Source organism: Aotus nancymaae, unplaced genomic scaffold (assembly GCF_030222135.1).
Source record: "Aotus nancymaae isolate 86718 unplaced genomic scaffold, 86718_ANA_hifiasm-v0.15.2.pri h1tg000049l, whole genome shotgun sequence".
NCBI classification, from domain to species: domain Eukaryota; kingdom Metazoa; phylum Chordata; class Mammalia; order Primates; family Aotidae; genus Aotus; species Aotus nancymaae.
Genome location: NW_026988463.1, coordinates 13,247,927 through 13,269,001, shown reverse-complemented (window position 1 = coordinate 13,269,001; position 21,075 = coordinate 13,247,927). Strand labels below are relative to the sequence as shown.

At 43.2% G+C, this 21,075-nt stretch overlaps 1 protein-coding gene across 1 annotated transcript in view; it reads left to right on the top strand.

Moving 5' to 3' along the window:
* The window catches only part of SHISA9 (shisa family member 9), a 346,948-nt gene extending 330,585 nt beyond the window's left edge, over positions 1–16,363 (top strand). Inside the window, exon 5 of the mRNA XM_012453215.3 lies at positions 12,127–16,363. Coding sequence (XP_012308638.1) covers positions 12,127–12,506 — 380 coding nt within the window. The 3' untranslated portion in view covers positions 12,507–16,363. The remainder of the gene's footprint in view (positions 1–12,126) is intronic.
* The last annotated feature ends 4,712 nt before the right edge of the window (positions 16,364–21,075 follow it).

Genomic DNA, 21,075 nt, shown 5'->3' with positions numbered 1-21,075 from the left:
AGGAGAATCAATCATTTGAATCCGAGAGGCAGAGGTTGCAGTCAGCCAAGATTGCACCACCGCACTACAGTCTGGGCAATAGAGCTAGACTCAGTCTTGAAAAACAAAACAAAGCAAAATAAACAAACAAAAAAAAAGAGTGAAGAAATAGTGGAAGCACATAGAAAAGAAAATTTGATTAATATCTCAAAATCTGATCTCACTACATTGTCATGGAGGGATCAGTGAGATAGGATATGAAAAGCCCAGGAAACCACATGGACTTCAGTGGCTCAGAGGACCAACTAAATGAGAAAACACACGGAAAGCTCCCAGTGAGTGTCTGGACTGGAGTGATGGTAAAGAAACCTCAGTCTCAGTTCTGATTTCTATTATTAGTCTGCAGCTCTATCGAACCTATCTCTGTGATAGGAAACCAACTTCCGGTCTGTGACTGGCCAGTACTTCATCCGTAACTCAGAGGATGCTAGATCCATGCCGCTTGTAATGCAGTAGCCAACCTCAATGCAGTAGCCAAATTGGCAGGGAGTCAGTCTCACATCGCTCGCGGCTCTCTCCTCCTACCCCACCTTGAGGAAGAAAAAGATAAACATATTTTGCCATGAGAGCAAATTTCCGGGCTTCATTAAACTTTAGGCTGTGCCATCCTGATGTTTTCTCTTGAGAATGTGATATTTGCACATTTGCCCCAATCCCTAATGTTTTGAGAGGAAGAATCAAGAAGAGTTTTTCCCTGCATAACTCTCATCCCCGTATTCTTTAGTTTTGAAACAATCCTTTCCTGTAGATGGGCCCTTGTGAAAGAAGCCATATTCATTTTACATTGCAGACAATGTAGAATGCCTACATTGCAATATTCTACATTGCAGGCATCAGGTTCAATAAATATTGAGTGTTATGGCCAAAAATTCAAGCAGCGGAGCCAGATGTTCTGGGTTGAAGTCTCAGTTCCATTTCTTGAACAAACTATCAAAGCTCTCTGAGCTCTCTGAGCCTCAGTTTCCCCACTTATAAAATAAGAACAATAGTAGCACTTACCTCATTAGGATGTTGAGAGTATTGAAGGGGGTAGCAAATGTAAATTCCTAGTGAAGGTGGTAGCCTAGAACACACATTTAATAAAGGTGATCTGTTACTTAGTTTGCCACTGACAAGAGTGGGAAGATAGGAAGTCCCTGTTGATACACAGACCTCTGATACCCCTGAACAGTCTCTTTAATCGATCCCTGCCTCCTTCACCTGACTTTATTCTACCTCCCTCCCCTGTGCTAGGTCTGGTAAAGAGTATCCAGGTCTCTGCAAATTCTCAGACAGGAAGATGGATCCTAGTTCATCTGTCCGAGAAATGAAAGTACTTAACCTGAGCTCCAGCCCTTCAATACCTGTAAAGAACAGATCACTCAGTCTTTGGTGATAGACCAGGAGACGAAGCAACGTGCCCATTTCTCATATTTCAGGGACTGGGTCATTAAGCTTGGAATATCATCAGTGCTTTCCCTCTTTCATCACATGCATATTATTGCACCCCTGCTGTGTACCAGGCACTGGGCTGGATGTTGAGGATAAAGCTGGGAGCAGAACAGGTACAACCTCTGCCCTAAGTAGAGCTTTATATTTTAGTTAAGGAAGACAGAGCATATTCAAGTAACCAAGAAAGATAACTTTATGTAGTAATATGGGCTATGAACATATTGAAATATGGAGAGGTCATCAGAGCCATGAGTAGGGGCGTCTTCTTTGGGTATTAGGAGGGTTTCTCTGGAAGTAGCCTTTGGTCAGAGGTCCAAATGATGAGAAGGAGTATTTAGGCATAGGAAACAGCAGGAATAAGGTCCAAAGGCCCTGAGATGGTGACAAGCTTGGTGTGTTCAGGAACAGAAGGGAATCTCACGTATAGTGGCATAGTATCCCCCGCAAATCCGTGTCCACTCAGAACTTCAGGCTGGGAATGCACATGGAAATAGGGTCTTTGCAGAGGTCATCAAGTTGAGGATATACTGAATTAATGTCGCCCTAATCCAGTGGCTGACGTCCTTATAAGAAGGGAGAAAGTTGGACGCGCGCACACACACAGAAAGTGGCCATGTAAGGCCCAAGGCAGAGACTGAAATGATGCAGCTTACAAGGGAAGAGATACCAAGGCTTGCCAGTAACCACCAGAAGAGGTAACAGTGGATCTTCTAGGGGAGCTTTCAGAAGGAGCGCGGTACAGCCAACTTCCGGCTTTAGGAACTGCAAGAGAATATATTTCTGTTGTTTTAAGCCATTTGCGGTACACCAAGTTTGTGGAAACAAACGCATCCTGTGATGTGTTCACAGTAGGTATGGAGGAGAGAATTGTGCATCATTAGCCAGAGTCCAGCTCAAACAGACCTCACGGACCACTGCAAAGAATTTGGATTTTATTCTTAAGTGTAATGGGAGGATTAATTGCTGGCTTTTATCCTTGAACCAAAGGCAGAAATCAATGAGGAAATGTAAAAGCTTTGGTTGGGGCATTGCTTGCTGGGTGAAATCCATCACCTGTGACCCAAGAATGTTACCAAGCAGGAATGAGTGATAGGAACCCCTCCCTAAGATATCATTGCCTCAAGGAAAGGAGGTAGGTAGGAGGCCGCCTGCTGAGACCCTCAGGTGTGTAGCTTGTTTTGGAAACTGGTTATTACCTTGACATTCTCCCTTTCCATAGAATCCAGGCTCCATCCCGCCCTGCACCTGTACAAGTGTCTGCTGCTAATTAAGAGAGAGACAGATGGAAGAAGGTATAGTTTAATTTTACAGCCCCAGTTTCTTCAAAGCAATTAGGCTCATTGGAAGGAAAGCACCTTTTTCTTTCTTTCTTTCTCTCTTGTAAATGAAGAAAAATCAAATGGGAGAGGGCCGGTGTTGTTGAAAGGCTCACACATCTGTTTCCTGGTTGGTTTGTCAGCCATCTGCCCACAAGGTACCGGGGCTGATTAGGTTAATGCATTTATTAATGGGGCTTGCAAGACTGTTCAATGAATCTGTTATTTCTTTCTCAAGGAGCTTTTTAATATACTAAGACAGGGACCACACTGCACAAAGCCAACCGTGAGTAGCTAGGTAAGCGTTTCTTCCCCTCATCTGGCTCCAAAGTAGAGAGGATCAGAAACATTATGAAACCAGGGTTTCGTGAAAACTGCATTTCCAGAAAATGGAAATGATTCATCCATCTAACCTCTAACCACCTCCGTGTTGTTGAAATAATCTTGAAAATATCTCTTTGGAGGATAGTTTCATACACCAGGCACAAGTTCAGTGCCTACACTGCACTTTTCTAAAACACCTGAGTCCCACAGAGGGAGAATGGTTAGTTAAATGAATAGGCACGAATGATACAATCTTGCCTACAGGACATTAGATGGCCTGAGGACCCCTTGACTTCTTCACTCTACAACTCAGCTATCTTTTTAGTTTCTTGAACCTACTTGCCTCCTTCTCACCTCAAAGCTTTTGCAAATGCTGTCAGATTTCAGCTATCAACTGCTGTATAACAAATGACTCCAAATCTTAGTTGATTAGCATAGCAGCCATTTATTGAGATCATGATTCTGGGTCAGTGGGGAGTTATTATTTAGGCTGGATTGGCTCCTCTCAGTTGAGTTTGCTTGGTATCTGTGGTCCACTGTTAGGTGGCTGATGGCTGTAGGGTCTAGGATGACCTCACTGAACATGCAGTTAGCAGTCTGTTGGTTGTGGTGAACAGGGGTAACTAGCCTATGGGTTTCTCATCGTCCAGGAGCCTAGGGGCTTCCTTCTTCACATGGAGGCAGAGTGCAAGAGCCTTAGGGTAGAAATTGCTAGAATCTACTGGTCCAAGCCCACCACAATACCAGGTCATATTCAAGTCATGGGGCAATAGACTCCATTTCTTGATGATAAGAGCTGCAAATTATTTTGGTCATTCTTGCAATATACCACATATTCCCTCATATGGGTTGTTCTTTCTGTTACTCTTCACCTTCTGATCTCAGCTTAAGGAGCTCTTTCTCAAGAGGCAGGATGAATGCCTGCCTCTCTAGTAGAATGTTTACCCAAGGAGGGCAGGAACCATGTCTGTTTCTGTTTCTGATTGTCTTTCATATATCAAGTGTCCAGCATATGGTGGGTACCCATTTGATGAATGACTAAATGATTGAACAAACAGCTTGAAGACTGTGGCATGGAGAATGGATTGGAGGAAGTGAAACAAGGCAGGGAGGCCAGTTTAGTTACTGAAGGAAAACAACATTCGAAGTGGGTAAGAGAAAAGGAATAGGTTGAAAAAATATTTGTTAGATATGGCTGGAAGGACTTGTGCTGGAAGATGAGTGAATGAAGTCAACCGTGGCTCCCAAGTTTCTGGCCTAAATGGCTAAGGGATGGGTGGTCCCACATGAGAGTCACGGAAGAAGCTGAAGAACAGAACTGAGTAATGTTGCTGGGTTCAGGCTTGACCATCTGGGGCCAGAGATGCTGGTGAATCTATCCAGGAGGTAGCTGGATATATAAATTTTTGAAGTCTAAACAATAATCTTAGAGTATTTTTTGATTGAAGTTTCATGGCACTGGAAATCTGGAACTTTCTTCTAAGAGGCAGGAAAATGGGTTTAAGTCCCAGCTCTAATATTAGCTTGTGCTGCCTTAAACAATAGCAATTCCCTGACCACCACCTCCCTCCTGATCAGATCAAGGCCGCTTTGTGGGCCCTTTCATGGAGTAAACTAGGCACTCAACAAATATGGTGGGTGGAAAAAGGAAAGAAGGGAGACAGAAAAGAAGGCAGGTTGATTTGGATGAATGCCTGCTTTGTGTCTATTAAGTTGCCTACCATAAAGTAAGTGTTCAAACAATGTCTGATTTAACTCACGTCTTCTTTCTTAAGGCGGGGGATAGATATTATATATGTACTGAGCAGTTACTACATTCCAAGAGTTGTGCTACACAGCTGGTGTATCTCATGCAATTCATTGCTCACAACCCAAGGGTAGTTAATACCCCCATTTCACACCTAGGGAAACAGGCAGAAATGGTTAAGTGATGTTCCCAAGGTCTCATAAACTCAGGTCTGTCTGATTTCAGAGCTGGCACACTTCCTTATTCACTCCACTCTTGCCCAAGTACCAGGCATTTTCTGTGCCCAGGGAATACCCAATACCAGGTTTGCCCAGCAACCAGCTCAGAGTTAGGTATGGAGGTGGGTGTGGATTCTCCATGTGGGACTCAGTGTTTCCTCTTAATGGGATTCCCCCCGCTCCCATCTGCACAGATATGGACAGACTTGGATACCTCTGTATTACTTTACTTTGGCACTTTCTGAGGGGTCTTGATGTATTGCAGGTGCCGGGATGCCTAATTCATAATTTATTTTATCTGTTTTTCAGAAACAGGAACCATTGAATGCATCCCGTGCTCAGAGCAGACCTCAGACTAGTCTGGTGTCTAGAAAGAGGAACATGGAAAAGAATGATGCTGGATCATTATAAGGCATATATAATGAGAGTGAGTGAGATTCTTCAGTGAGAGATTACGGAGAGGAAAATAAGAAAGTTAGCTTCCACCCCTCTTCTTGCCCTGATGTTCTCTGTGCTCTCACTGTATTTTGCTCACATATTTTTTTTAACTTTTAAGTTCAGGGGTACAAGTGCAGGTTTGTGACGTAGTATACTTGTGTTACAGGGGATTTTTGTACTGATTATTTCATCCCCCAGGTATTAAGCCTAGTACTCATTATTTTTCCGGATCCTCTCCCTCCTCCCACCCTCATAAATTCATTCATCAAATATTTACTGAGGCTAGGTGCAGTGGCTCACATGTGTAATCTTAGCACTTTGGGAGGCTGAGGTGGGTGGATCACTTGAGATCAGGAGTTTGAGACCAGCCAGGCCAACATGGCAAAACCCCATCTCTACTGAAAATATAAAAATTAGCCAGGCATGGTGGCATACACCTGGAATCCCGGCTACTTGGGAGGGTGAGACAGGAAAATTGCTTGAGCCCAGGAGGCACAGGCTGTAGTGAGCCAAGACCACACCACTGCACACCAGCCGGGGTGACAGCAAGACACTGTCGCAAAAAAAAATTTACTGAGTCCTTAATATCTGCCAGGAACTAGGCTGGACGTTGCTAATATAATGCTGGGCAAGTCATACCTGGTCTTCTTGAAACGCTAGTGAGTGAGATGGATGATAATGAATCAGTTGCATGAACAAGTATAAAATGACAGCTATGATAAATACCATGGGGAGGGGCTTATTATGGAGAGATCTGACCTTGTCAGACTTTCTAGAAGGGAGAGGGACTGGAGGTGAGAGGCAGCTGGGCATAGTAGCAGGTGGGAGGATACTTCCCTTTAGCTCTCTACAAAAAAACACAAAAAAACCCATATGCTGGAACTATAATAATGGTCGGGACTCTACCTGTGGTTCTGAACCCTGGCTTCACATTAGCATCACCTGAGGGATTAGAAAATTTATGTCTGGGCCACACACTCTGAGATTTTGATTAAATTGGTTTGGGAAGAGGTCCAGGTGTCTGAACAGTTTTAAAGTTCCCTCATGTGATTTCCATGTACTGCCAGGACTGAGAACCACTGAGCCACCCAGATGGAAGGATATTTCTGCTCTCAAAGAACTCATGGTCTAGTGGGGAAACAGATGTGAACACAGAATATTATAAAACAGCATAGTCAGTGTTATGATGGAGAGAACAGGGGTGGCTGAGAAAGTCTGAGAGAATGAGGGAGGCAGTAACATCTTAGCTAAGTCTTGCAAGATGAGTAACAGTGAGCCTCACGCTAATGAAGGGGATAGACTCTGCAGCTCAGACACCTGGTTCTTAGACCAGATAGGGGACTTCGTTATAAATGCTGCTGTGATTGGTTAGCTCCCCTTCATAGCACTTACCATAGTTATACTTTTATCTAATTTGGGGGATTATTTGACCACCACCTCCCTCCTGATCAGATCAAGGCCCCTTTGTGTGCCCTTTCATGGAGTAAACTAGGCACTCATAGAATGTCCACCCCAGCAGGGCAAGAACCATGTCTATTTCTGATTCTCCTTTGTATTTCAAATGTCCAGCACAGGGTGGGTACCTGTTTGATGAATGACTACTAAATGACTGAACAAATAGCTGGAAGACTGCAGCATGGAGAATGGATTGGAGGAGGTGAAACAAGGCAGGGAGGCCAGTTTTGTTACTGAAGTAGAACAGTGTTCAAAGAGGTAGGAGAAAGGGAATAGGCTGAAATGTTTGTTAGATATAGCTTGCAGGACTTGCTGGTTGGGCAGTTGTGTTGCAAGAGAAGAGGAGAACGAAGTCAACCATTGTTCCCAAGTTTCCGGCTTAAGTGGCTAAGGAGTGGGTGGTCCCATGTGAGAGATAAGGAAGAAGCTGAAGAAGAGATCTGAGTGATGTTGCTGGGTTCCGGCATGGCCACCTTAGTTACGGGAAAGAGGTTCCGATCCAGACCCCAAGAGAGTGTTCTTGGAGCTCACGGAAGAAAGAATTCGGGGAGAGTCCACAGAGTAAAGCGAAAGTGTAGTGAGAAAGTAGAGGAATAAAAGAATGGCTACTCCATAGACAGAGCAGCCCCGAGGACTGCTGGTTACCCATTCATATGGTTATTTCTTGATTCTTAATATGCTAAATAAGAAATGGATTATGTATGCCTCCCCTTTTCAGACTGCATAGGGTAACTTCCTGACGTTGCCATAGTATTTGTCAGCTGTCATGGCGCTGGTGGGAGTGTAGCAGTGAGGACGCTCAGAGGTCACTCTCATGGCCATCTTGGTTTTGGTGGGATTTAGCCGGCTTTTTTACTGCAGGCTGTTTTATCAGCAAGGCCTTTATGACCTGTATCTTGTGCCATCCTTCTGTCTCATCCTGTGACTTAGAATGCCTTAATCGTCTGTGAATGCAGCCCCTTAGGTCTCAGCCTCATTTTACCCAGCTCCTATTCAAGATGGAGTTGCTCTGGTTCACATGCCTCTGACAGTTGTGCTGCAAGAGAAGAGGAAAATGAAGTCAACTGTTGCTCCCAAGTTTCTGGCTTAAGTGGCTAAGGGGTGGGTGGTCCCATGTGAGAGAAAAGAAAGAGGCTGAAGAACAGATCTGAGTAATGTTGCTGGGTTCGGGTATAACCACCTTGCACCAGAGATGCTGGTGCATCTGTCCAGGAGGTAATGATACACAAATTTTGATGTCTAAGAAGGAATCTTTGAGCATTCTTCTATTGAAGTTTCAGGGCATTGGAAATCTAGAATGTACTCTAAAAGGCAGGAAGATGGGTTCCAGTCCCAGCTGTAATATTAACTTGTGCTACCTTAAACAATTCATGACATTTCAGGAATGTGTGATCCTCACAGCCTTAGTAGCAGATTCCAAGATTCCTTTTGGCTTTGACATTCGGTACCTTCAGGTAGCCCTGGATTATAAAGAGGTACTTTCTCTTGAAAGGCTTTATCAGTTGGAGCTATTTGCATTACAAGGAATATAAACTCCACTGAAACTGTGTTATACTTAGACAGTTAATACGTGGCTTCCTGGGGGGGTGCCTTGAGCAGTAGACCAAGCGGAGGCCACACTAGGCGGGAAAGAGTGCGTGATCCATGAATGATGTCTAGCATAGACACAGAGGCAGAAACGAGGACATATTTTTGTTTCAGTTCTGAAACCAAAGCTTTTCCTCTGTGGCTTTTCAAATAATGTTGATTGAATGTAGGTTCTACTCTGGCTCAGCCATTAGCTCTGGGTAACCTTAGTTTAATCATTTCATGTGCCAGAGCCTGACAGTTTCCTTATTTGTCACGCAGGAGTAATAGTCCCGTTTTTTTCTACCTTCATTGTTGAAAGGATCTAATGAGAAAAGAAGGACAGAGCCCTGATGGTCTCTGTGAATTTCTGTAAATTCATGTGTGTGACACTGAGATCCCAATATGTGGATGAAAAAGCAGCAAATACTTCTGTCTCCTGAGAGATGAAAGTTCAAAGTTTATTGCTAATGAATTAATTTTTTAAATGTAGAGGGTCTTATAATACAAGAATCTGGAAACAAAATAAGAGAAAAAATAAAAGGAGGTATCATAAAATTGTCAAATAAAAATTAAATAAAGTGTCAGCAAACCACCATGGCACATGTGTACCTATGTAACAAACCTGCACATTCTGCACATGTATCCCAGAACTTAAAGTATAATTTTAAAAATTAAAAAAAAAAAAAAGCAGGCCAGGCACGGTGGCTCATGCCTGTAATCCCAGCATTTTGGGAGACCGAGGAGGGCAGATCACCTGAGATCAGGAGATGGAGACCAGCCTGACCAACATGGCAAAACCCCATCTCTACTAAAAATACAAAAATTAGCCGGGCATGGTGGCAGGTGCTTGTAATCCCAGCTACTCAGGAGGCTGAGACAGGAGAATTGCTTAAACCTGGAGCAGAGGTGGCAGTGAGCCGAGATCATGCCGCTGCACTCCAGCCTGGGCTACAGAGCAAGACTCCATCTCAAAAACATAAAAAGGAAAGAAAATATCAATGAAAAGAGTCAAACTCTGTAAAATATTTGGAGAGATTTATTCTGAGCCAGATATGAGTGACCATGGCCCGTGACACAGCCCTCAGGAGTCCTGAGAACATGTGCCCAAGGTGGTTGGGGTGCAGCTTGGTTTTATACCTTTTAGGGAGGTGTGAGACATCAATCAAATGCATTGAAGAAATACATTGGTTTGGTCCAGAAAAATGGGACAATTTGAAGGGGCTTGGGGGTACTTCAAGGCTATAGGTAAATTTAAACATTTTCTGGTTGACAATTGGTTGAGTCTAAAGACCTGCGATCAATAGAAAGGAAATGTTCAGGTTAAGATAAAAGATTGTGGAGAACAAGATTCTTTTGAAGTCTCATAGTGGCTGCCCTTATAGACAATGGATGACAAATGTTTCCTATTCAGACCTTTAAAGGGTGCTAGACTCTCAGTTAATCTCTTCAGGATTGTGAGGACCCGGAAGAAAAAGATCAAGCTATGTTAATAGAGCTTCTTTACAGTTGTAGATTCCGCCCCCACCCCCCACCCCACACAAAAAAAAATGGCTTTGCAGGGCTACTTCAAAATATGGCCAAAAAAAAATGTTTTGGGGTAAATTATTTTGATTTTCTTTTGTCATGTAATGTTGTGCCAGAGTCAGATAGGAAAGTAAGTCATGATATAGAAGCTTAAATAAAACCCATCTGATGAGAATTTATGGTTTGTAGGGCATGACTCCCAGACCACTTAGATAGAAATGTGGGCAAGATAAGAAAAAATCAGAGCTTAGTCCTCAAAAGAAAGAAAGATAGAGAAAGAGAACAATGAAGGGAGGGAGGGAGGGAGAGAGAGAGGAAGGAAGAAAGAAGAGAAGGAAGAAAGGAAGGACAGAGGAAGGAAGAAGGGAAGGAAGGAAAGATGGAAGGAAGAAAGAAGGGAAGGAGGGAGGGAAGAAAGGAAGGAAGGAATCATTCAGAGCTGCAGAGAATGTAGTTAAATTGAATGGAAATTGATAAAACTCTTTCATAGAAGAGTTGGCAATATTTGTCAAGAGCCTTAACAATGTTTATACTCTTTGGCCAAATAATTCTACATTTTATAATCCAGATCAAAGGTTAGCAGACTTAATAAAGGACTGGGTAGTAAATATCTCCGGCTCTTCTGCCTTGCAGTTTCTGTCACCAGCACACCATTCTACTATAGCAGAGCAAAAGCAGCCATGGAGAATACATAAATGAATGGGTATGGTTTTGTTTTCAGTAAAACTTTATTTACAAAATCAGGATATGGCCAGATTTGGCCTGTGGGTCATAGTTTACCAATCCCTGATGTAAATTAAGAAAACAGGCCTGGTACTGTGGCTCACACCTGTTATCTCAACATTTTGGGTGGCCGAGGTGGGAGGATTGCTTGAGCCCAGGAGTTCAAGACAAGCCTGGGCAACATGGTAAAACCTCATTTCTACAAAAAATAAAAAAATAAAAAAATTAACCTAGTGTGATGGTGCATGCCTGTGGTCCCAGCTACTCAGGAGAATCATCTCAGCCTGGGAGGCAGAGGCTGCACTCCAGCCTGAGCAGCAGAGTGAGATCCTGTCTCAAAAACAAATAAATTAATTAATTAAAAAGAAAACGTTTTTAGAATTATTCTAAATTCAAAATTATAAATATAATGAGGTTTAAACGAAAAGAGTTTCGTCTCAATTTTATTTGTAATAGCAAAATATTGGCACAACTATAACGCGAATTAATGGGATTCATTTGTATTTCTACTCAATGAAATATTAAGTACACATGAAAATGCTATTTACTAATAATTTATAACAACATGAAGAAATATTGATAAAACATTACATGAGAAATGGAAACAAACTTATTTATAATGATGATGATAATGGCGGTGAATAGTATCTAAGCACTTTACACAGGTCATTTAACTCTCCAAACACATCTATGAAGTATACTTTTTTAATGGAATGACTTTCCTTATAGAGAAGCTGATGGTGATAAACGTTAAGTAATTTAGTCAAGGTTAAGCTGCTAGCAGGTGTCAGAGATGGAACGTGAATACAGGTCTGCTTAATTGCAAAAAGCAAAAACAAAAGCAAACCAACCAAGAAAAATCCCAAATTAAACTCTGTTTATTAAAAAGACCAGAAGAAACTACACCCAAAATTGCTATCGGCTGTCTTGACTGGTAAGAGGTGGATAGGAAGATCGAGTGACATGTTCAGTATTTTCTCTGATGAGAATGTGTCATTTTAGTAATGAAGAAGCAACACGTGAATTTTACAGGAAAGCCAAGGCTGGCAGAATGGTAAGTGGGAGAAGTGTTTATTTTGGGGGTCTAGAGGTTCCATTGGGGATGCCCTTCATCCTCTTGGTCCTGCTTTTGTTTGTGAAAAGGACATGGTGCTGCCCTTCCCTCTGTCTTGTTCTAGGTGGAGTTTCTAGTGTGTCTTTTGTTGGGACGGTTGGCCCGTTTTTATGCTGTTCTTGGGTTGACATGCCAGTCTCTAACTCACTCTGTCTGTCTCTCTCTCTCTCTTTCTCTCTCTCCACTTCTCTTTTTTCCCCTTCTTCATCCACCTGTTCCACTGTGCAGCTGACAAGGTCAATGATGACTTCTACACCAAGCGACGGCACCTGGCTGAGCTGGCTGCCAAGGGGAACCTACCTTTGCACCCCGTAAGAGTGGAGGACGAGCCGCGGGCCTTCAGCCCTGAGCACGGTCCTGCCAAGCAGAATGAACAGAAGTCTCGCACCAACAAGATGCCCCCACATCCCCTGGCCTACAACTCCACCACCAACTTTAAGGGCTGGGACCCCAACGAGCAGTCCCTGCGGCGGCAGGCTTATGGCAACAAGGGCAAGCTTGGCACGGCCGAGACAGGCTCCAGTGACCCCTTGGGAACTCGCCCCCAGCACTACCCACCCCCACAGCCATACTTCATCACCAACAGCAAAACAGAAGTGACTGTCTGAGCTTTCAACACAGGGAGCACCCTGGAGACCACACTCAACTGAGAGAGGCAAAAAAAAAAACCCTGGCCACACCCTCCCCTCCACAACACATGCACCCATACGCTAACTCTCAACAAGAACCAACTATAAACCTACTGGGGACACAGAGTCGCATTTTTCCTAGGTCATGCCTAGCACGTGTTGGCAGGCAGCTGAGAAAGGCCGAAGCGTGGACATTCAGCAATACAGCGAAGGGGAAACTGAGGCACACTCTTTCCACTGCAGGCCCAAAGTGGCCAACTCAACATGCCCAAACCGTGGGGATGATGATTCTTCTTTTCCTTCTAACTTGAAACTGAAATCCACGATGAAAAAATATAAAAGTAGCACAATTTAGAGAAATTGTCCATTTGAGCACATACACTACTTGCCGCGTGGGGTGGAAGTGGGGGCAGAGGACGAGGGAGGACACGAGTGTATTTCAGAAGAGGAGTTGTTCTGGGAGGAATCTGCCCACGTAGAAGCATTTTTCTAATTCCAAGAAGTGGTGACGTGGACATAAAATTTTGACAAGCATGAAAAGGTCACTGGACCCCAGCCGTTCTATTTATAGTACTTTTCATATCCATGTTGAAAGCAAAAAAACAACAAACCCTCAAACTCACAAAAAATAAATAGACCCTGAACCCACCGACAAGGGAAGTTAAAAAAAAAAAAAACATTTTAGAGAACTCCCATAAGGACCATGACCATGGAAATGGGAGGGATACGCTTTTATGGCAGGGAGAGGGTCTGGAGAGTATTCGATAACTTTTTTAAAAAGAGAATTAAAATGTAAGCCCACTACAAAACAGATAAAAATCGCACATTAGGGTTTTTTTCCTCCAAAACCTTGAAGACGTTGACATCAACGACAATGGATCCACAGTTGGAAAAGTCCACAGGAGATCAGATGAGGACCTAGAAGACTCTGATTTCTGGGGTTTGCCTCCAAGACCTGAAACAGCCGGAGAAACAAGTCCTCTACAAACTCCATGTCCCTGACATCCCTTTTCCTTCAGCGCGTTGCCGCCGCCGCTGCCAAACTTCAACTGCTTTGGACTGAAAATGTCATAAGCGTGGGTGGTGCCTTCAATGTGTTACTGTTGTTTCATGACAGTCTTGTTTCCCAAGTGCAACCTGTGTTCTTTTAGCCTTCCTTCCTCTTGTTTTTCTGCAGTGCTAGAAGGTGTTTCCATCCTTCCTTTGTAGGTGAGCCCACCCCACAACACCCTCTGAGGGGCTGCTACAATGTCAGGGGTACCCAAGAACGAAGACCTCCCTCCTCTCCACACTATCAAAATGAGTCCTATTTTCTAGCCCTGCTCCCAAACCTGTCAGGTGTTTCTTGGTCCCGTAATTGCCATGGTCCCTCCAGATTACCTCCCCACAAACTTCGGCGTGTTCATCTCCCATCCAGAATGTCCTGAGGTGGTTTTTTCTGGTTGGTTCTCATAACCCATAGCCCGTGGGGTCCCAACAAAGTCAGTTTTCCTATAAGTTCTCTTTGTTTTGTGGAAGCCCCAAGAGGTGGATTGAGAGAGAAGAGATTTTCATCTAAGGTGAAAGGTTTTTCAACTAGCCCCTAAAGGTCTTAGGTAGTTAACGAACCTTCAACAGACCCACAGCAATTCTGGTGTCAGAAGTTATCAGTGGTCTGGTCAAACAAGACTCAGAGCGTTTTCTGGAATCCTGAACTGCAAGGTTCTGCCTCACCTGTCTCTCTACTCTGACATCATGAAATCAGCAAAACCAGTATTTGTTCTCCTCCTCGCTCCCAGCAGATCTGAGGGCACTGACAGTGCAGCTGATCCCTCTGGGCCTCAGCCTCCCATCTGAAACATGGGGCATTGGGGTCAGTCAAGCTTTTTGAAACGGCAAAACCTTGGCCTGTTTTTAAAAATGAAATCTTTTGGCCGAGCGCAGTAGTTCATGCCTATAATCCCAGCACTTTGGGAGGCCGAGATAGGTGGATCATCTGAGGTCTGGAGTTTGAGACCAGCCTGGCCAACATGGAGAAACCTCGTCTCTAGTAAAAATAAAAAATTAGCCAGGCATGTCGTAGATGCCTGTAATCCCAGCTACTCGAGAGGCGGAGGCAGGAGAATTGCTTAAACCCAGGAGGCAGTGGTTGCGGTGAGCTGAAACTGTGCCACTGCACTCCAGCCTGAACAACGGCATGAGACTCTGTCTCAAAAAAAAAAAAAAAAATCCAAAGAACGCACGATAGGAGATCTCCATGTATAAAAAGGCACCATGATGTACAAAGCAGGAGTCAGAGATTTAGTGCCCACCTTCTTAGTCTCCTTGGGGAGACCACAGCGCTTCCCAGAGTCAAGTAAATATCACTGGACATGGTCAGAGTTTCCTAGGCATTAATGAGCTATGTACCTGTAACATACTTTGACATCTCTGTGTATCACCTCCACAATATTTGTATCTAAATTAATTCATTGGAATACATTTTGTTTTTAAAATGAAAACTTCCTGTGTTGGTCACAAATTTTTAAAAAAATCAATTGCTGTAAATAGTAAGCATAAAAATAAGTACGAAGGAAACAGCAATGATTAAATTCCAGCTGGAGTGTGTTGTCTGTGAGTCTGAACTAAAACCTGGGGTTCTTTCTTTCTGTCTCTGTTTCTCTCTCTCTCTTAAAATGATATTAGCAGATATTAAATAATTGTTAAAGATACCAGCACCCAATGAAGACTTTGTAGTAATAAGATGGACCGGAGGGTAAATGAAAGGGGAGTCATTTCCTATGCAAGTCAGCGTTGAACAATGCTGTATCCATGTACTGCCTACGGTCACTGTGCATACACTAGGGGTGCACAGCCCACTTCAGAAGATCCTGGGTTGACTTAACTATGAGGTTGTTTCCAGCTCAAAGTTTCTATAATTCTTACCTCCCTTTTAACTCATCTTTGCTCTTTGCCCCCAGTCCACTTCATTTCACCCTCATCTGAACTCTGATTAAGAGTCTTTCTTGGCCTCTGAATTGATAGTATTTTATTCCTTCTGCATGCTCCTTCTCCTCTGAATAAACTTCATCAATTGAACTGGGCTCCTTGGGGTCTGCAGTTGTAATTTGGGCAGGAGAGGTGCAGCCTGGTCATTAAAACGTAGCCACAGTGCCAGTACTGGGAAGGACCAGTACTTCCCAAGTAGTCCTGCCTAGGATGGAAAGCTTAGGAAGTGCTTCCTAGTTTATTATCTTCCCGTTGGCTTTGGGAGATGAACTGAAGAGGGAAGTTTGGCCAGGGAAGGTCTTTTTGTTCTTTGGCTTCCTCTTGGGAGAGTAGACAGACCTTACAGTACTGAAAGACGGGACAGCCTGTGGAACTGTCTGTGACTTCCATGTACCAAGACAAGGACGCTATAGCTAGGGTAGTGAGACCTAGAAGAGAAACCAGAACAAAGCAGACAGGCTGTCCTCTTCCTGATTCCATGCCCTCACACCAGCCCCTATTTTTTGCCTTTAGCTGTCCCCTGATTTCCAACCCAATGGGACCAGAGTCTGACTTCCCTTTAACCCTTTCACAGTGTCTCAGCCTCCATCTGCCTTGGGCTCCGCCTGGCCTCCCCATCTAACTCTTCCCAGTTTTTGTGTAAATGGAGCATATTTTATGTGCGAATATTTTAGTAACCGTATGTTCTGCAAGTAAACTTGTGTTAATACTTGTCAACAACTGCAGAGTTTATGATACGAATAATTCTTCCTACAATGAAGAAAAAAACACATTTGTTTGTTTTCTAAGAATGTTTATTTGTAAACATATGTATTCACTATATTAATATAAATTTCTTACCTGGCAATAAAACTGATTATATGTGATGCTGTTGGGGTTGTCATGTATCTTTCTAATGCCCTGCATCCTAATTTGTGTTTTCACCAGGGAACACCAATATTAGCATAGAGAGGCAAGTCTTTAATACTCAGAATGTGTGGGAAGTTGTTTCAGGCAAAGGCAGTTTCTAGTTAACAGCAACTTATATACATTTTCCAGGAGACTTTGTGTTTGCAACCTTCTGGTAAGTTTGCATCACATCTCCTAGTTCACATCCTTGCCTTTAGAAATCTTTCATTGCTAGGTTTCCTCGTCATAACTAAATTTATCCTTAATGGTCAAGAATCTTGCTGCAATCTGGACTTAGTTTTGAACACTGATCAGGGTCATAGAAGACAAAAATATTGAAAGAATGGAAGATTGGATTCTTCTCCTAATTATTAAATTTTATTTCCTGTCTGGCCTCTGGTAGCATGGAGTTTGAAATTTTCAGGTAGAAACTTGTCTGGATGTGGTTCCTCCAGAAAGAGGCTCTGAGATGAGGATGTGAGAAGTGAAGAGAATACTGGGAGGGGGTGGGAGGTTCAATAAGGAAGGGAAAGCAGCCAACAAGAATACGACATCATGCCGGCCACCACTATGTACAGCTGGGGTTCATGCTGCAGGGAAACTTTGGAATATGGTGTTGAACACGTACACAGAATCATCCTGCCCAAGTAACATGGAGCTTGGGTGTTTACGTGCCCACGGCCATCAGACATTGTTTCAAAATTGCTTTCAGGGATGCTAATGTTCAGATACCTCTAGGCTGTCATGTGCAAAGGCAGAAGGATTTTCATGGTATCAAGAATCCCTAGGCACAGAGACGCACCTACCAGTGATTGTAAGCCGGTCATTGTGCGCGGAAGTCCCAAAGACACTGAGGATGTGGCCAGGAACTCACAGTGGCTGCCCAAAGCCAGAGATCTGAGGCCCCTGGGAAATGAAACTTCCACTCTCTGGATACTTAGAGGTGTTGTCGATGTCAAGCAAAGGGGAGAGTGGACCATGGTTTGCAGTCAGGGTCAAGATCAGGATCTGGGATTTGAAGACCCTTCATTGGCCACAGGATCACTTGGCATCACTGAGAGTAGATCCCGTGGGCTGTCTTTGGGGCATAGTTCTGGTTATCAGAGAAGTCTGGAAGGCAGAGGATGCACTTTCAGCACTGGGAAAGTGTTGATGACGGGAGTCACTCACATCACAGCCCCATGAATGCAGTCATAGGAGAAAGAATTACACCTCTGTCAGGAGGGCCACGCTATTCCTCTAGTGAGCCACTTGGTTGATTATAACTCGTAAACAACAACAACAATCATAACAAGCTTCCTTGCAGAGCCACACACTGTTGATGACCTATCCATTGCCACATTGGTTCACACTGCAAAAGGTAAGTACTATTATGCTTTGGAGATGCTGTTTAGAGATTTATCTAAAATTTGAGTAATTTTCCTAAAGCAATTCAACTAGTACGTGATAGAACTGGGATTTGAACTCCAGAGCTCATGCTCTAATGGCTCTGTCAACAGTTCTCACCTGGGGCCAGGCATGGTGGCTCACACCTGTAATCCCAGCACTTTGGGAGGCCAAGGCGGGCGGATCACCTGAGGTCAGGAGTTTGCAACCAGCCTGGCCAACATGAGGAAACACTGTCTATATTAAAAATACAAAAATTAGCCAGACGTGGTAGCAGGTGCCTGTAATCCCTACTACTAAGGAGGCTGAGGCAGGAGAATCACTTGAACCCGGGAGGTGGAGGTTGCAGTGAGCTGAGATTGCGCCATTGCACTCCAGCCTGGGGGACAAGAATGAGAGTTCCTCTCAAAAAAAAAAAAAAAGTTATCACTTGGATTAGCATGCAAATAAGTGGGGCAGCTTGATAAAAATACCCATTCTTATGCTCCCTCAAAGAACTTCAGATGAGGTAGCTCTGAGTTGGGGACCAGGGCCCAGTGTTTGTAACTAGCTCCCTGTCATTGCACTGCAGTGGCTCCTGGACCCTATGGTGAGAAACCTTGCACAGTGCCACATTGCTGCCTCATCCAACATCTGTGAGATCATCCCAAGGATCTTAAGATGCGGAAGAAATTGGAATGGACCTGTGTGCTTCCAGAGAGAGGAGCTCTCATCATCTGGCTTCATGTCAGATATTGAAAGGTTGTGTCCTGTCTCCAGGAGACTTGGTTGGTGGTATTGATTCCAATGCCAACTTGCCACATGCCTTGAAACTATCCTTTCCTGCAACTCTCCTTCATCTTCCCTCAGAAGGAGGAGGTTGCAGTTAATAATCTTCAGCTGGGCTCTCTGACTTCACTGAGTGTTGTTCTTCCTGATCACCATGAAATGGGTACAACCAACAGAATTGAGTCTCTTACCCTTTCAAAGGTTTGCTCCTGGATGACCGGGCATTTAATGGGTATAATAACAACATTATAGTAATGGATTCTGAGTATTGAGCACTTGCCAGGTACCTGGTGTGGACCCAGAAAATCTAAGACAATCTTAATTTAGAACGTTTATTTTGCCAAGGTCGAGGATGTGTACCCGTGACATAGCCTCAGGAGTCCTGATGATATGTGCCCAAGGAGGTTGGGGTGCTGCTCCATTTTATACATTTTAGGGTGGTATGAGACATCAATCAAGTACATTTAAGAAATACATTGGTTTGGTCCAGAAAAGCAGGACAACTCCAAGTCAGGGTGCTTCCAGGCTGTAGGTAAATGTAAACATTTTCTGGTTGACAATTGGTTGAGTTTGTCTAAAGACCTGGGATCAATAAAAAGGAATGTTTGGGTTGTGGTAAGAGGTTATGGAGACCAAAGTTTTATCATGTAGGTGAAGCTTTTACCTAGCAGGCTTTAGAGAGAACAGGCTGTAAAATGTTTCTTATCAGACTTAAAGTCTGTGTTGATGTTAAGGAGAGATATAATGAGGCATGTCCGACCCCTACTTCCCTTGATGGCCTGAACCAGTCTTTCAGGGGCCTTGGAATTTTATTTTTGGTTTACACCAGCTTTATGCTGAGGGTTTTCTGATGCTCTAACAGCCATGGGCTACTATGGATATTCTTAATGTTCTTAGGCCATGAATCCTTTTGACTATGGATTCCCTTTTCAGAATAGTGACTTTAAAGGCATAAAATAAAATACATAAAATTATAAAAGAAATCTATTATCTCGATATATAGTTATAAAAATATTTTTTTTAAACTTGGATTTGTGATATGGTAATACAGTTGACCCTTGAACAACACAGCTTTGAACTGCATGGGTCCACTTATGTGTGAATTTTCTTTCACTTCTGCCACCCCTGAGACGGCAAGACCAAGCCCTCCTCTTCTTCAGCCTACTCAGCATGAAGATGACCAAGATGAAGACCTTTATGATGATCCACTTCCACTTAATAAATAGTAAATATGTTTTCTCTTCCTTATGATTTTTAAAAATAACGTTTTCTTTTCTCTAGCTTACTTTATAGTAAGAACAGTGTTTTTTTTATATATATATTACACATAATATACTAAATATGTGTTAATCAATTGTTTATGTTATTGGTAAGGCTTCTGGTCAAAGTAGACTATTAGTAGTTTAGTTTTAGGGGAGTCAAAAACTATATGAGATTTCTGACTACATGGGGTTTGGTGACCCTAACCCCTGTATTGTTCTAGGATCAACTGTATATGTGATTTTCAACTAATGCAATAAAGAACATGATCTATTGATCTATTGATGGATTTCAAAGTATTGAGGAGCACAAACAATTCTTTGAGCTATCTGCTACATATGCAATGTGATATGACAATATCTATGATTCTACTGTTGACTAAGTCCCAGGTCACTGCTAATATGATAGGTGGCTCTTTGCCTACATTTATTTATTTGCTTTTGAGACAGTGTCTCACTCTGTTGCCCAGGATGGAGTGTAGTGGTGCAATCACGGCTCACTGCAGCCTTGACCTCCCAGGCTCTAGCAATCCTCCCACCTCAGCCTCTCGAGTAGCTGGGACTACAGATATGTGTCATCACACCCAGCTAATTTTCTGTATTTTTTGTAGAGATGGGCATTTGCCACCTTGCCCAGGCTGGTCTCGAACTCCTGGGCTCAAGTAATCTGCTCACTTTAGCCTCTCAAAGTGCTAAGATTATGGGCGTGAGACTCTGTGCCCTACCTTATTGCCTACACTTAAAATTCAGGGATGTGCTAAATTTTAACTAGAGTCCAGTGAAAGTAAAGACGTTATATATTTTCTCCCAGCTAATTTCCAAACCCACTGAATTCCATCCACAGATCCCTCTGCAGGTATGTGGATCCCAGGCAAAGCATTTGTGTACTAGTGGGACTTAGAGCTACTTACCTATTCTCTTCATGCTTCTTTTTAAATAGGGATAACAATAGTATCTCTGTCATTGGCTGTTATGAGAGATAAAATAATAGATAAAAACATAGTAGCTTAATGCTTGACACCTAGTAAATATTTCAGCATTAGCTTTTGTTATTAGAATGATTCTCCAGGAAGTCAGTGGCAGAGCTGATTGAAACCTGGTTTTCTCTGACACAACCTCAAGCTCTGGACAGTCTTGCATGCTGTGTCACCTGTGAAAGTGATTGTATTCTTTCCCTGGAATGAGACTAGACCAACACTGGAGTAGATCACAATGAATGTCCCCATTTCTTCACCTATCCCAGAGGAGAAAGACAAATGTCCAAGGCTCAGGAAGCTCTT